The sequence below is a fragment of the Salvelinus sp. IW2-2015 genome, linkage group LG22 (assembly GCF_002910315.2).
Source record: "Salvelinus sp. IW2-2015 linkage group LG22, ASM291031v2, whole genome shotgun sequence".
Lineage (NCBI taxonomy): Eukaryota > Metazoa > Chordata > Actinopteri > Salmoniformes > Salmonidae > Salvelinus > Salvelinus sp. IW2-2015.
The window spans coordinates 19,170,964-19,189,067 of NC_036862.1; the positions used below are offsets into that span (position 1 = coordinate 19,170,964).

Genomic DNA, 18,104 nt, shown 5'->3' on the forward strand with positions numbered 1-18,104 from the left:
TCTCTCTCAATTAAATTTCAATTCAACAATAAAAAATGTACAGTAAACATTACACTCACAAAAGTTACAAAATAATAAAGATATTTCAAACGTCATAGTATGTCTATATACAGTGTTGTAATGATGTGCAAATAGTTTAAGTACAAAGGGAAGACGGAATTTGTTTTGTGGTCCTGGCAACTGGACCCTTTTAAACACCATTATTTTGTCTTACTGAGATTTACTGTCAGGGCCCAGTTTGACAGAATCTGTGCAGAATATCTAGGAGCTGCTGTAGGCCCTCCTTGGTTGGGGACAGAAGCAAAGTAAAGGTAGCACACATGAGGAAATTTTTCTCTGTTGAGATCATTTCCTGATTAATTTATAGCCAGATGAAATGTTCCTGTTTTGAATAATTTAATGGAGTGAGGTAGGTCTGCTCCATACTAAATTAGCATACCCCTGAGTCCCTCCAGGATGTGATAGTAAAAGCTTTGTTCCATAGTGTTCTAGTGTTTTTTGTGTGGTTTAGGTCCGGACCATCACAGTAGGTGTGAGCAGAGCATGTCGAGCATCTCATACATACCTCTTAGGTCGCAGGATGGGCTTGGGCGGGTGAAATAGTGGGGTTGGACCTGTTGCTCTGCTCACGGCCTGGGCATATGTCCTGCTGTCATGTTGAGGTCCTTGCCGCATGGGGTAGGCAGAAGGGGCATATGTCTGATATTGGGGGGGGGGGCTATATAGGGTGTGGCTAGGTTTGCTTGGGGGGTCTTAACTGGTTGGTGTGGCTGGTGATGCTGTGGTCTGGGTGTATTCCTCTTGGCGGGTTCTCTCAGTGTCCTTCGGGAGGGGGTCTTGCAGGTCTGGGAGGGTGTCTCGCTGGTCTGCAGGGGTCCGTTACTCTGTTGCTTCCTGTGTGAGGTGCTGGGCTGCGGTTGAGGGTGATGTCCTTCAGGGTCCTGGCAAAAGTTGGATTGCTGCCTTGTAGAGGTGGACCTGGTCATAAAAGCTGTTCAAGTCCAGGGTGGAATGGTGGGTCAGGTAGACATTAGGTTTTTAGGCACAGTCTCGCGAAATGCTTGCATTCACCCACTGTATGGTGGCAGCGTGAAAGTCTTTTCATGGTAGCAGGGTGGAGATAACCACTTGTGCGTTGGGGAAAGTGGAAGAAGCTTTTTTCAATCACTCCTTGAGTGCTGTTGCCACCCTTTCCTGCTAGGCCCTCAGGTCATGTGTGCCCGTGTGAATCATGATGTGGCTGGGGGACCCTAGTCTGTCCTCTGACAACAGCTCCAGGGCATGCCTAGTGTTTGGCCACCAGAGTTTAGCCACTTTGTGTTTGGGAAAAAGTGTATCCTCTTGAATGTTTTGCCATTTGAGTCAATGAGAAAAACAATCTCTGGATTTGTGTGTTCCTCAGTGGATGTGTGTGGGGGGGTGGGGGGGTGGGTGGATCAGGAGGGCTATCGGGGGAGCTGACAGGAGAGCTGTTAGGAGGGGGTGGGGTCTATTGGGTTGGTGGGTCCTGTGTTGTCTGTCCCATTGTGGTGTTGAGGTTGTGGTCTGAGGTGGGCTGTTCTGCTGGCTTGTATGGGGGAGTGTCCTGCTCTCTCTCTCAGCTTTCTGACCTCGCCCTTCAGTGCCATGTGTGCCTCTAAGTTCTCCACCTCAGTCTGTAGAGCAGCCAGCTCTCAGACAGCCATCCATCTGCACATTCTGCCCTCCGGGTCTGTTGGGGGTGTGTTATTGTGCTGGTCTGTTTTGGGGTTTGCTCTGTCTGGATTGTGTGGACTGGATTGTCCTTGAGGAGCTTTTTTTTGTACTTATTCCTTGCTTAATCTCTCTCCATATAATGTTAGGCTTTAACCCTACTCTCTCTCCATATAATGGTAGCTTTAAAACTATTATGGTAGGCCTTAACCCTACTCTCTCTCTCTCTGTCTCTATCTCTCTACATATTATGGTAGGCATTAACCCTACTCTCTCTCTCTCTCTCCGTCTCTCTCTCTCTACATATTATGGTAGGCATTAACCCAACTCTCTCTCTCTCTCTACATATTATGGTAGGCCTTAACCCTACTCTCTCTCCTCCTCTCCTCTCTCTCCCCCTGTCACTACAATCTGCATAGAGAGACATTTGTCATCATTAGCTGGGCACTGACAGTTGGCACCCAGCTTTTCACATCTCCACCACGGGCAATTACGAACCCTTCAGGCCTTATTTGGGTAACATGGCCTAATTTCATCATGGCCCAGCCACCAGCATTTCATTACAACACAATCCTCTTTTATCCCTCCCTTTGTCTTTGTTTTCTGCTGCTCTGCTGTGTGCTCTTATGCTGGAAACACATGGCGTTGAAGGGAGAGAAGGGCTGTGCAATTAATGTGAGATTCATAATGGKCTCCTGCGCTGCAGTAAAGATGCTCTGGTGGAGTATCACAGGGTAACACAGGGTCAGTGGGCCCATGATTACAGTGTCCACCTTTAGACAGGAGAGGAGACGTCTCCTACACATGAAGATTAATCACTCTGCCTCTGTTGCTTTCCACTCTATACACGAGATGATTTGTTGCTTTCCGCTCCTTATAGGGAGGAGGAAGGTGCCTCCTCATGTTGTTCTTATATATACATATATTACACTGTGTACAAAACATTAGGAACACCTGCTCTTTCCATGGCATAGACTGACCAGGTGAATCCAGGTGAAAGTTATGATCCCTTATTGATGTCACTTGTTAAATCACCTTCAATCAGTGTAAATGAAGGGGAGGAGACAGGTTAAAGAAGGATTTTTAAGACATGAGACAATAGAGACATGGATTGTGTATGTGTGCCTTTGAACGGGGTATGGTAGTAGGTGCCAGGCGAACAGGTTCGAGTGTGTCAAGAACTGGAACGCTGTTGGGTTGAGATGGTTTGGGATGAGCTGGACCACAGAGTGAAGGAAAAGCAGCCAACAAGTGCTCAACATGTGTTTGAACTCCTTCAAGTCTGTTGGAAAAGCATTCCTCATGAAGCTGGTTGAGAGAATGCTATGAGTGTGCAAAGCTGTCATCAAGTCAAAGGGTGGCTACTTTGAAGAATCTCAATTATATTCTGATTTGTTTAACACTGTTTTGGTTACTACATGATTCCATATGTGTTATTTCATAATTTTGATGTCTTCACTATTATTATACAATGTAGAAAATAGTAAAAATAAAGAAAAACCCTGGAATGAGTAGGTGTCCAAACGTTTGACTGGTACTGTATATATATATTGCATTACAAAAACATTACAAAAACATTACAGCATTACAAAAACAAACATGAGGGGGCATGTGTGGCTCAGTTGGTCCCGTGTGGCTCAGTTGGTAGAACATGGCGCTTGCAACGCCAGGGTTGTGGGTTCATTCCCCACGGGGGGACCAGGATGAATATGTATGAACTTTCCAATTTGTAAGTCGCTCTGGATAAGAGCGTCTGCTAAATGACTTAAATGTAAATGTAATGTAAATGGGGCATCTTTCCTCTCTCTGGCAAAACAGACTGGAGATTATACTATAAACTAGTCTACATCAAACCACAAGCCTTTACAATGCTGCTGCTCTAACGACATACCACAAGCCTTTACAATGCTGCTGCTCTAACAACAAACCACAAGCCTTAACAATGCTGCTGCTCTAACAACAAACCACAAGCCTTTACAATGCTGCTGCTCYAACAACAAACCACAAGCCTTAACAATGCTGCTGCTCTAAAAACTTCACAACAACAGCAGAGATATTAACAGATAACAGAATAATAACGTAGCAGGACACAGCTCCCGTCTCTTACTAATACCTTAACACTGTTATGTACAACAGATACAGAGTTTATCTGTGTGATTATACAGACAGGGGAAGCCACAGTCTGCATCCCAAACGGCATCCTATTCCCTATGTAGTGCACATATAGAAAATACCACGGACCCTGGTCAAAAGTAGTACACGATAGAGGGAATAGGGTGCCATTTGAGATGCAACCATAACCTAAGCATTTCTACACAGTAATGCCATGGGCACATACTAAAACAGAAAAATGTATGATCGTTCACAGAACGTTATCCACTTTTTTAAATGGCATACCTCTGATAATACCTCTCATTTTCTGTGTTATTATGCAAAGCCGTGTTGGCAAATGAAACTAAATTATATTTAATTATATTAATGCTAAATTGATGCAAATAAATGTGTGTCATTAATCAGAAAGGCTGACAAGCATTCCATATTGAGGAGAGGAGGGAGGCGGGTGGTGGAGGAGCTGAGACAATTCATTAATTTTCCTAATTTCCCCTGTTCTTCTCTCTCTTCTCTCTTCTCTCTCTCACTCTCCCTCTCACTCTCTCTCTCGCTCTCCCTCTCGCTCTCCCTCTTTCTCTCCCTCTTTCTCTCCCTCTTTCTCTCCCTCTTTCTCTCCCTCTTTCTCTCCCTCTTTCTCTCCTCCTCTGTCACAGAAATACACACCAAAGTTCTGTTATTCTGATGTGTTTTCTGTAACCCCACCGGGCTGTAGCATGATGGTATGTAGTATATGAGACCTAGCCTGGGCCCTAGCTGATCACAAGAAGGTCCTTCAGAGCCTCTGGCTGTGTTGTCCCGTCTCCTCACTACTCACACAGAAAGGCTGCTGACACGAGGGCTCTGTCTCAATCCGTCTCTATGCAACATCTAGCATCCTTTGTCCTTGCCTCCTAAATCATATTGAAGGTCCAAGGTCCCTCCCCTCTGACCTTTTTCTCCAATGTGTTTTGAGAAGGATGCGAGGTCAGAGGATGTGAGGAATCAAGGAAATATGAATTGAGAAAGAGCCGGGGAGGGAGGAGTCAAACACAGGGAGGCTGCTGACACGAGGAGGGGGTATAACAGATGAAGAAAGAGGGGTCGGAGATACAGAGGGGGCCGGGGTGGAGGAAGGATCCAGAGGGTGGAAGAGACAAGGCCCAGAAATTAACGGGCTACCCCACAGAGACACCATATTGTCTGGAATAATGATATTCTGATTATTAAAAACCCCAATGACAATGTCATTTTGAGATTAATACATTTTGTGGGGGGACATGTCAAAGTGAGTCCCCATCCCGAGAGGGTTAAGTGTATTATTCATCCCAGTGTGAGGCCTAATGCTGATCACACATGTCTTAAATGCCACCCTCTAAATCTGAGTCCTATTGCACTGCCACTCCATTAGAGACTGTTGGTATAATATGGAGTTGACTTGGTGACTGAACCTCTCCTTGGCTGCCCTCCATCCCCAGTCCTCTATAATGCACAGCGAGATAGATGACAGAATAACATGGATGACCCTATTTATCATGTTCTAAAAGGATTATCAATAGAGAGACACACTGACTATTAATATCCTCAATTAGTTGACTTTAATGGCCACATTATGATGCTGTTATTACTATTGAGACTTCTAATTGTTAATATGGTCTTAGATTAATTTGGTCTGTCTTAATAAAATTCATATTATTATGGTTTTAGCTGGGGTTGGTCTTAACCATTTATACTAATGGTGTCGATCATGCACCACAGTACTGTACATTTATAAAAACTGTATTTTTATATAGTAAATGTTTACACTGTCTGGGGCGATGGATTTGTGGCATCGAAAATGTATGTTATATTGTCAATTTAGACTTGTAATTGTCAAACTGAAAAATGTCATGTCCAGTTTCAGGACGTGTGTGTGTGCGTGATAAACTATGGTGTCATCACAAAGCCATTTCAGCTATTAGACAAGAACTGTTGACCCCATTTCAGACCACTGACAGGAGGATCAGTCTTACTAAAAGAAAGAGAAAATGAAGAATGGAGGGGAAAAGGAGAAGTGCAGTAAAAACAAAGAAGCCTTCTACACAAAGAGGCTGGGTCACATGGTAGGAAGTAGAAGTCATTGTATTGATTTCCACAATCATACATAAAGCTGGAGGGTCAGAGACCGGACTGATGTTATTCTGGGTCAGAATAGAAAAAGGCCCCATACTACAGTCATGCATTGGGCTGTGGGGTCAGAAATAGGTTCTATTGAAATTAGGCCGGGTCAGAGTTAGGCGCTAACCCATATCTGATATACACAGAGACCATACAGGATAGTGTAGATCTGAGTTGAGTAGAACATGTAGTTAGTGTAGATCTATAGTAAAGTAGACCAGATTGCTATATAGTGTAGATTTGTGTAGAGTAGACCAAGGGTGTGTTCAGAATGGTGTGCAATGTTTAATTCACACACAAACGTACCTCAAAGGCTGTTGAAGAACATTGCACACTGTTTTGGGGAAACGTGTCATTCAGTACAAACCGTCACGCAACGTAGCAAACGCTGAACCGAACTGAACGCACCTCCGGTTGTTAGATCTAAACATGAACATTTACATGTAGATCTGTGTAGAGTAGTCCAGGTTGTTAGATCTAAGCAGCCACATGCTTTAGATTAAAGAGGTGATAATCCTGAAGAAAAGCACCTCCTCTATCACGTAGAGGGATGACCAGCCTCATGGCCACACTGACACACAAACTTGGAGTTGGAAGTAGACTAGTCTGGCGAGAGAGAGAGAGAGAGAGAGAGAGAGAGAGAGAGAGAGAGAGAGAGAGAGAGAGAGAGAGAGAGAGAGAGAGAGAGAGAGAGAGAGAGAGATGGAAAAGAGGTGCAGGTTTTCCTCCTATCTCTCTCCACATGGAACCAGTATAGAATTTCCTACATTCGCAGAACACTCCATGAAAGTGACTAAGAAAAATCTACACTGGGAAGTGGTAGCTAGTACCTAGTTTTGTCAATATCTATCCCCAAACGATTTATGTTGACTATCAATGTAAAATAATAATTAAGGTCATGAATATAATAAACTATATTTCACACTTAATTTGAATTAATATTTTCGTAGTAGACCTTTAGATGGGCCTAGAGTAATGATGTGTTCTCTTGGCAAGGTCTATCTATCCCAGCACCCCCATGTGTTGTCATATCTGTAATACCTGCCTGGTAACAGTGGGACATTAATTATGATTGGGCTGATGCTGCTGACAGAGACTTCCAGACTGGCTGGCATGATAGTGGGAGACACCTATCCATCACACACACACACACACACACACACACACACACACACACACACACACACACACACACACACACACACACACACACACACACACACACACAGACAACACCGGAACTGACAAGGTGCAGTCTATCCTGATAACGTGTGGTTCAGTGCAGCAAAGTGTTGGTGCAGATGAGTGTAAACGTCGTTGTGTTCTGTACCTGCTCTCTGCAACTTTGCCGTTTGACGACTTCTTCAAAGCTCATACTGAACCTTCAGAGACGGGAAGCTACGATGATTACTACTTTTAAAGCTAGAGATGGTTCCGAGATAGGGAGATGGTTCGGTGATAACTACAGTGATTGTTCGGTGATCTGGTGTGGGGGAAGGAYTTATTTACTGTGCAGAAATGTGCAGCAATTTCGTCTGCATAAAAATATCTAGTCTACTGGTGCTGTGCATAAATGTGTCTTGCTTCCATTGAGGTCTTGATAACATAATAATCTGTTTTATATTAGTAATACGATTGGAATAGTTAAGTATTTTTGTAGCAGTAACATGAATATTGTAGACCTAGCCTATGTTGTGTTGCCTATGTAGGCCTCATTTACTTCTGATGAAAATACTAGGCCTACTCAAGTCAATTATATATATATTTATATATTTATATATTTATATATATAGGCTAAAATAATCATCAAAATAATAATAATGAGAAAGTATAGTTTTCTTTTCTTTGCAATTTTTTAATTTTGTTTAATTTGTTCTATCATCATATTCGTGATAATTGTAAACACTGCTCACACAACACTCACCTGGAATGATGCCTACAATGTACAACATCAATCATTTGTAACGGCCTGCTTATGAAAACCTTGTGTTCACAATCTGTTTTTGCAAACAAAACGCCGTTATACAATATTGTGAACTAAAAAATTGTCGGAATCGAGTATTTCATCGAACTAACAAGATGCTTGCAATAAAACATTTACCAATGCTGAAAAAGAATACATGTTGGAAATATATTAAAATGCCTACACATGTACAGATTACAGTCTTACAAAACAGTGGTATAGCTAAAGGACATTTTTATGCCATCTTAATTTTTCTTCACTGAAAAGATGAGTGTCCTACTTAATTTGACAAGTTCATCCTTCAATTAATGAGGAATATTAGGCCTATTTCATACATTGAAATAACGAAAAATATTTACATTCAAATTCAAAAACGTCTTAATTGAAAAGTAGGCCGGAAGACGTATTTTATTGCGTTGAATAGCGTCACAACGACACTGTAAGAAAAAAACAATTAACTTCTAAAGGGCTTTGTACCTTTATGTTATCATTAGCCTATTTATGCTGGAAAAGAAAACTGGGGAAATTAACCGGTCCACTATTTGTAACTACTACAATGTTCCAGGCATACATGCACTATTGTCAAAATAACCCGCGTGTGATTTCACAGGCCTAATAATTATACAATAGCCTAGCCTACTGATATGCTGAAGACGTAAATCCATCTAATATAGGTTATTTCAACATGTAGTAGGATGTTTTTTTCTCCGGGCACTGCATTCCAAATTCCTATTTGAAATGTCCCTGTTGAATAGATTTAGCAGTGCGAATCGTCTGTCAAAGCAAACAATCAAATAAAAGACATAACCCCACGCAACRATTGTCATCAAATATGTCATTCTAGTCGTCGTGTCTAATATTAGATCAGCTACCATTCTTAGGCTGTGGACAATACAGACACACTAATCTACAAGAATAAAACAAAACGATAATCTGAGAAAGCAAGAATAATAAACACGAGAAAAATGCTACTCAATTAAAATATGTTTTATTCCAAAACAAATAAATAAGCAAAACATTGGCATATTTTATAGCCTACCTACTGTAGCATACAAACAAGCAGTCTAAAATGAGCAGTTGAAGAAAATCCGTTAAAATGTCAAAAAGACTTCCTGAAAGTGGGCTCTGTTTTTTCTCTCGCCAATGCGTAGGTGGACTTCCGATCCTCGACATTACTACCTTTAGTTTAAATTGTGTATAAAACCCGGGAATTAATTTGCGTTCGATAAACTGGAGGCGGTGACGAATCAGATGGCGATTGGACATCCTCGTTCCTAACCCTCCCTTTATAATTTCCCGAAGAGCGTCCGGGCTGTTAAACACAGACAGACTCAGCCGCCTCCACAACGCCCTCACACATTCACACACAGACTGCACCGCGCACTTTCACATGTGGATCCATAACTACAGCAGTGATTAGAGAGGTAACAAAAACAACAACGAGGTTCTTTTGACTAGTGACGTGAGGGCGTGTAAATATGGACTTTTGATAATTATTCGCAAATCGAAGGACATACTTTTTCAACTGCAGTCCATTGCAAAAGCTTATGATTTAGACCAACAAGGTTATTACGCATGTGCCCCAACTAGCAAGAGGCTGGGTTGGGTCTTGTGGAACACATTTTTTTCTTTTTAATAGCGTTCTTTCTTCTCTAAAATTGGCTCCCGTACAAACAGCCGCGTTGGATCCGTCGGCTTACTGCGAGACTCCGGTCTACAACCCGGATCTCTGCCCTAACATGATAGCCGCCCAGGCCAAGCTGGTGTACCACCTCAACAAATACTACCAGGAGAAATGYCAATCTCGGAAGGCGGCCATCTCCAAGACCATCCGGGAGGTGTGCAAGGTGGTGTCGGACGTCTTGAAGGAGGTGGAGGTGCAGGAGCCCCGCTTCATCAGCTCTCTCAGCGAGATGGACAACCGCTTCGAGGGRCTAGAGGTCATCTCCCCCACRGAGTTCGAGGTGGTGCTCTACCTCAACCAGATGGGGGTRTTTAACTTCGTGGATGATGGGTCTCTGCCGGGCTGCGCCGTGCTCAAGCTGAGCGACGGCCGCAAGAGGAGCATGTCTCTCTGGGTAGAATTCATCACYGCCTCCGGCTACCTCTCTGCGCGCAAGATCCGCTCCAGATTTCAGACCCTAGTGRCGCAGGCCGTGGATAAATGCAGCTATAGAGATGTTGTCAAAATGGTGTCTGACACCAGCGAGGTGAAGTTACGCATCAGAGACAGATACATCGTTCAGATCACCCCGGCTTTCAAATGCACCGGGATCTGGCCCCGCAGCGCAGCGCACTGGCCCCTACCGCACATCCCCTGGCCGGGGCCYAACAGGGTAGCCGARGTAAAGGCCGAGGGATTCAACCTTCTCTCTAAAGAGTGCTACTCGYTGAACGGAAAACAAAGTTCKGCAGAGAGCGACGCCTGGGTCCTGCAGTTCGGYGAGGCCGAGAACCGCYTACTGCTGGGAGGYTGCAGGAAGAAATGTCTGTCGGTCCTYAARACGTTACGRGACCGGCACCTTGAGCTGCCTGGGACGCCCCTCAACAACTACCACATGAAGACTCTGGTTTCTTATGAGTGTGAAAAACATCCACGGGAGTCTGACTGGGACGAGAACAACCTCGGGGACCGTTTGAACGGGATTCTATTGCAGCTTATTTCGTGTTTGCAGTGCAGGAGGTGTCCCCATTACTTCCTGCCTAATCTAGACCTGTTCCAGGGGAAACCTCATTCTGCTCTAGAAAATGCAGCCAAACAGACCTGGCGACTGGCGAGAGAGATTCTGACCAACCCCAAAAGCTTGGAGAAACTCTGAGGTAAATGTGTGTTATAGTGAAGGAGGGTCAGTGAGAGGCCTGGTGATGTATCAAAGGACTATGGACAGAAATGATCACTGCACCCCTGTTTTATCCACGGTCTTGTAAAATGTGACTATCCTCTGACGATGAAGACGTTTACTCTGAGATCATTTTTATTACATTTAGTCAAATATGACCCTTCTCTTAATTATATTCTGTGATGTCATAATTTAGGAGCAAATTGTACCATCAACCCACATTCAAGGTTAGGTTACAATGCAGTGTTAATCTTTCGTTATTTCTCTCCATGCCCACGGTTGTCTAAATCGTTTATTTGCTTAAATGCTTTAAAATAAAGCCCCCATACAAGCCTTGACAAAATAACTGTACAATTTCTACTGTAAATACATTCATAGGTTGTGATTCCAGTGGTCTGAAATTGTGTATGTTGTTCTGTGACATGTAAACTTAAGAGCTCAATTCCACCTTTTAAAGTAAAACGCCTGAACATTTTTTTATTTGGTAGAAAATAAATTAGTACATTCATTTCAGTGATAGTCTGCTGTATCTGTTGTCAGTGGACATTTTCAAATTTTGAAAGTTTACATTTTGATGGTATTATCTGTTACGTTAAAAAACATTCCATAAACATACTTGAATTCTTATTTAAAGTATACTCGATCATTTTTGTTTGTACCTTGATAACATGATAAAACCTGAAAATAAGAAAATATATATAAATACAGTCTAATTGAAAAGAAAAAATGCACTTGAAATACACTGGATTATAACATTTGTGATCTGATTTTTTATTCCTGTCTCTGATTTAATTTAAAGAGTTAGCCTAATAAAAACCAGCTATGTAATATTTGTGTCCCAATCATGATTAATGAAATGTATAACTTGTATTTTTTTAATCACATACAGGCCATATTTATTATCGGCACCATACATTGGTATTTTATAGGCCTAGTGTTTAACCCATTTTAAATTACGCAAATATAGTTTGTCATATCTTTATTAGTTCCGGCTTAAGGCCTATCCTACATATTTTATCTATCAGGTTGTCTACGTTATAATAATAGGCTGTCTAATTAAAAGCTTTTTATAGGCTTAAGGCTGTTGGGGAAAACATGTWTGAGATGTACGGTTGGGGTTAGACATTAGGCCTATATTTCTAATATACAGTCCACACGAAGACTGCGCAAAACCAGGTGTTTTGAACCCGTAATTGTGCAAATGTCGAGGTTACAACGTTAGGGTTAGCCCAATAGTGCAACTGTTATCCCATGTCCATACACAGTCGCCATATTTATAAACAATGATACTGTTGGTCTAAAATCGAACCGATATCGTAGGCTCTCGTTTGATGACATAGGTTTACAGGTTTTGAGGGGATCCTAATATCAATACATTTGTAAAATATTGTAGGCCAGGTTCTCTCCAGGTGGAGCCTCGCGCGCGTATAAACCTAGTCAGGCTTAAGGCTCGTCTACATTCTGGGAATCCAAATGGCACAAGGTTTCAATTAGATCACATTTTCTAAAATGCTCCACAATCTCCTAATGTTTGAATTGTTGCACATGTGTGAACCTGGATACATTTTTTTACATCTCTAAATCACAATTTGTGTCTTGCAAAATAAAGGAACCTGGAGTCTATGCGGGCCCAGCCTAAACATGAACACGAATCAGTAAAGTGAACTTGAATGTGAACAAAAGCTTGTGGGGTAATCGCATATCAAACAGAAAGGGAACGTGGCGGTTGGACTTACCGTGGAGTCAAGCCGTTTGAAGGAGGGGTCATCCTCGTCCACTTCGAAATATATCTCGGTCGTCGTGATGGAGAGAGTCCCTCGTGCCACTATTACCGGGGCCACGAGCTGGGCCGGGGTGCTGAGGACCACTGGGCCTATAATGTGTAATACACGGTGCATCAGATATAAGGACAAACAATGTATGGTCTTTAACAATTCCTAACAAATAATTTGATTTCTTTGATTGTGAATTATTATCAAATTTGATTCTACTTCGATTTAGTCAGAGAAGATATGGAGACGATGTAATGTATAGGATGCAAATTCTACAATTTATTCTTAATTTGGGCACATGCACGGTTCTTAATTATCATGGTAACAGGTTTTCATTCAGAGTCATTATTTTTGATGCAAACTCGAATTACTCGTTCAGGTTAAATACAGGACAAGGCTCCATTATGGGTTGCACTCTGGAGGGTTTAACATAGGTTACTTTGAACCAAATCGCTATTCGGCCTATTCAACAAGCATTCAGGCCAATATACATTCTAGGCTTTCAAAACTATATGACGCTAATTTACATAAGTAACATAAGTAATAACCATTTGAACTAAAGGCGCGTGCGGTGCAATAGGGCCAGCAGTGTCATATGGCCTATCAGAACTAAACAAGAGATGGAGGAGCGCTTGCCAATATGATGACTGGTCACTTATAGGGTATTATTATTCATATTTGCATACTAATATTTTTCATAACAATTATTTCAGTTACTATAACGACAACTGGGGCCACTAAATGAGAGATACAACACCACCCCAAACTACTGTTACAATATGCATAGCATATTTTTGCATAAAAGCGCATATATTTGCGCTGACAATATCCGTTTAGTATTTATTTACGATGGCTTTTTGACCCCTGATCAGCAGACGGGATCACATGCAATCTTTCTGTTTCCACCCGTCTTCCTCCGCATCTCCATCTCTGCTCCTCTCCTCTCCTCTCCCTCCATCCTCCATGTTCTATTTGGATCAGTATCGCTGAGGCGCGCGGCTCCAGTGATTTGTCTCGAGCTCAAATGAAAGCTTTTGAAATTGGGATATTTATCGATCGCGTGAACTCCAAAGAGCCACTTTAATGTCTCATCAATCTTAATATTGTGGTCTTCAACCAATTATGCCCGATACTGTTGCGAGATTACAAGTGGATTTTGGTTTCAATTCCCTGGGCTCTCTTTCATTGTGCTAACAGAGCGCTCAGGAATAGTGGAATCGGCTTTCCTACTCTTTCTCTCTGCCTGCCCTAGCTGCCTGTAATAAACTCGCTGACTGTATTAAACTGATCTTATCTGATTACACTATCACCGTTTAGCATGTGCTTTACAAGCTGTAGTAAACATGCAATATCCCGGGTCTAATAACGTTGCAGTTGTAGACTATCGTAGGCCTATGGAAACATATAGCCCTAATATGCCTCACAACGTATTAATGAATAGATACTACACAATGCACTGACATATAATGTATAACCTATAATAAATACCTACATGTACATACATATAATGTAATATTATACAAAAGGCTGTAATTACTGCGATATGCTCACAGAATAGAAAGCAATGCTTTTGCAAATGAAACGAAACGTGATCAAAACATTACTTATTATTCTAATACTCATATTTATCCCTGTCATTACCATTTATTAGCCTATGTAATTATCTTGTAATGACACTTGTTCTTAATGTTGTTTCCACATTTAGACACATTAAACCCGCCYCATGTTAGGCTACATTTGAATAGAGAATTCGGCCGACGTCTCAGTAAACGGACAGATATTGTTTTACAGTCGATGCTGTTGCAAGAGATTCCCATCAATCTGAAGGGTTTGTCTTTCTGCAACATAAACTCTCTATTCCAAGACCTCTATTCTACTCCCCCTCAGAGAGAAAGAGAATAATAAGACGTTGGCGGGTACGAGAACCATTGTGTTGTGGCCTAAAGGGACTCTGGTACAGAGAGAGACAATACAGCCTTAATCCACTGGATCCACCGCGCTACAGGGACGGGATTAAACTGTAATCCCTCTAGGGATACTCCATAATTCGGAGTTAGTATTAAAACGTTTACACAACAATAATAATAAATKATACAGGTTTCCATATGCCAAAAGGACTGGATTCCGTTAATACGTGAGCTATAACGCTATATTTCTGGAGCGGTTTTCTTAGAATTTCCTTTAGAAAAAGTTATAGTAGTAATAATAATAATATTATATTATATATTAACACACACACACACAGTCCTTTTACGCAGATGGTCCTCAAAATAATATTTCAGAAACATTTAAATTGTACATGGGGCAAATCATTAAATTTCTAGCTAAAATAATTCCAGTTATAATATTCTATTACATATTCCTAGTTTCTTGGTGTTATAGTTCTATTTTGTCTGTACTCTAGTCTTGAATGTCTACGGGGCTGGTAAACTGTTAAACAGTCTGGTCTGATGAAGACAGTCACAGTGATGTCACTGCTGCACTGCTACACAAGGCATTCTGGGTAGTGTCATAATTAAAACAGTTAATTCTCCCAAACTCCCGAATGCCCAACATGCCTCTCAAAGGCTTGAATAAGTCTAAGATGTACCTTTATAGGGCACTCTTTTTTACCAGGGCACATAGGCCATTAGGGTGCCAATAGGGAATCAAGCCTAAAACAGATCCATTTATTGTTATATATGCAAGAAAGTTTATAGTAGTAATTTCCTAAACATGTAATGTAGTCAGTAATATTATATGTAATTCAAAACATCCTGAGCAGTGCTTTTTAATGCGGTTTTGTCTAAGTATTTATGACAATATTATCTTGCACTCATAAGGCTAATTATTACCCATGTAAGGGCTAAAATGATGCCAGATAGCGAGAGAGACAGAGAGCGACCGAGACAGAGAGCGATATGATAATGTCTACTTAAAAAAATACAGCCTGTCTTTGACTGGTCCATTCAAAGGTCTGTCAGTTAAGATCATTAATATCTCAACCAAAACAGTAAACAGCCACTATCAAAACTCCTCTCCTCTCCTCTCCTCTCCTCTCCTCTCCTCTCCTCTCCTCTCCTCTCCTCTCCTCTCCTCTCCTCTCCTCTCCTCTCCTCTCCTCTCCTTATGAGTTGGGTTACAGATGAGTAGACAAAAGGAGTGTGTTGATGCCAGTGAGAGCAGACGGTGTTGCCAGTGTTCAGGGGGAGTGAAACTAATCATGGGTTTGGTAACCACAGGGCAGGCCCCGCCCGGCCCCATAGCTAGCTGGGCCCAGGGTAAGCCACACCCCTCTGGCAGCAGACACTGACCTGATGGTTGGCAGGAGGAGAGAGAGAGAGAGAGGAGGAAGAGGAGGAGAGAGAAAGAGATATGGGGAGAGACGGAGTGATAGGGCAAGAGAGAGAAAGAGGAGGAGGAGAAAGGCTGTCAACACACAGGGAGGATCTCCCACTTAGACTTCTCAGGGCAGAGAGAGATAGAGTATAGATATAGAGCACACAGACTGTAGCATATAGATATAGAGCACATAGACAGAACACTACATAATGTCCAGCACTTCTGAATTGTCAGTGTGAGATAGCTAGGGCTCCCCTGTTGGTCAGAATGTGAACATACCTTTAACTTTACCATGATGCAATATTTGAAAAAATTGTAAATGTTTTTGAAGAGTTTTTGAATGTTCCAAAAAGAAATGTTTTGACCAACATTTTTAATACGGTTGGAATTTATAATATGTTCTAAATGATGTACCTATAAAAAAAGTTTCCATTTAGAATTTTCTGTACTCATTGTAACTGGTCCAGCTGATTTTGGATGGTGTTTCTTTATAGCTATTTTTGTTTCTTTTGCCATTTTAATTGAAAACAATCACACTAAGGTACTTAACTGTTACCCAGAAATGATTTGATTTTGAGATAAAAACAGCTGCATCGGACTTTTAAAGGGCAGTACATTTTCATTAAATAAACACAGTGATTTATTAGACATACAGCGATGAATTAAAAATACAATTACAAAGACTGCATCGGGGCTTTAAGGACAATACCGTTCACAGCCACTACTTAAAAGCCTGATTGTACCTCTTGAAATTCTGGACAGAAGCTAGTCATTGCAGGTCTCTAAAGCTACCCCCACTTGCATGGCAACACTATAGATACAATAGTCTGCAATTCTAATTCTCTTTGTCAGAATGCCAACATACCAGTAAACTATGATGTTTTAAAAGAAACAGCAGCTACAGTATATCATATTTTCTTTATTATTTTCTCAACTGTCTTAGGATGAAATTTTCTCCTCAGAAAAAAACTATGTTTTTTTTTAGAATGTCTGTGAGCTTGACAGGGGAGGCACAGCAACCAGATTCTCTCTCCCTCAGTCCATTTGCTGCTTTATAATCCTTGTGATTGGAACATAGTAAACGTTTCAGGAATTTATGATGGCTGCCAGGATCCACTATTGTATTCCAGTAAAACGCTTGCATCAGGCATAAAACCACCACAGCGCTTGCTGCTCTTATTTCAGGCACCAGTTGTTTGCAGCGTTCAGGCAGTGTATCGGACTGTTGAACAGCTCCTCTTGATCTATATTCACAACCAGACTGAACTCTGGATAACTATACTATAAGGCAATTATACCTAAAGCAGCAGAAAGCACAGTTCTGACTGGAAAGTTTGGCCCACAGAGCTGGAGCCTGGTGCCATATAACCAGGAGGTGGGTTGGAGAACATTATGAGAACACTGTGAGAACACTATGAGAACACTAAAACACTATAAGGGGGGTTGTATAACTCTATTGTTAGCAGAGACATTCCTGACTGGCCAGGGTCAGACCAATACGGTATTTAAATAACCTAAGCTACTAGGCAGAAATAACCATCAAATGTTTTAATGAAGACAATAAATATTACAGTTATGATTATAACTACTGTTCCCTGTAGGAGGAAACCTGCAGCAACATCGAAACTGTGTACTTGCGCGCTGTCACGGCAACCCGAGGCTCAAACCTACAGGAAACAGTGGTAACCCTGATAATGTACACTTTACACACTGCCGCAGCCCAAGGCTCAAACATGCAGGGAACTGTGGTAACCCGGACAAATGCGCAACCAGCTCGGTGTCTAACACCAACTGCCGGACCCAGCCATAAGAACACTATGAGCCACACTAGGAGCAGGTACAAGGTAATTGGGGAACCCCAACACGCTGCAGCACAGATATCACCAATCGTCATGCCCCTGAATAATGCCCAAGAAGCTGCCACACCCCTAGTGGAGTTAGCACGCACACCGCTAGGCAACCCTTCTCCTTCGCTGTCATTTGTCAGGGAGATAGCCAATGAGAAAAAGTTGCTTAGAAATCGCACTACCGAGGTGGATTAGCGAAAACAAACAAAAAGCTGGTCACAAACGCAGATATCCTTGGTCCTATCCATATATGTGCGTAAAGCGTGCACCAGACACAGGCCATACAACCTCCGTTGTTCACTGAAAGCAAACAAAGAAGGTGAGAAAAGGAACAACTCRAAAGCCAGGGACCTGTAAGACATAAGCATAACCTTGGGAGCAAAAGCTGCATTAGGAGGTAACATCACTTTAGAGTCGCCAGGCG

General features: G+C 41.9%; 2 protein-coding genes across 2 annotated transcripts in view; one reads left to right on the forward strand and one right to left on the reverse strand.

Moving 5' to 3' along the window:
• LOC111949807 (neurobeachin-like) overlaps positions 1–18,104 on the reverse strand; it is a 155,842-nt gene that overhangs the window by 129,526 nt on the left and 8,212 nt on the right. Inside the window, 1 exon segment of the mRNA XM_070433858.1 lies at positions 12,477–12,613. Within this exon segment, the coding sequence (XP_070289959.1) occupies positions 12,477–12,613 (137 nt within the window).
• On the forward strand, positions 9,211–11,568 carry mab21l1 (mab-21-like 1). Its single transcript, XM_024014466.2, has one exon. The coding sequence runs from the start codon at positions 9,640–9,642 to the stop codon at positions 10,717–10,719; it is 1,080 nt and encodes a 359-aa protein (XP_023870234.1). The 5' UTR covers positions 9,211–9,639; the 3' UTR covers positions 10,720–11,568.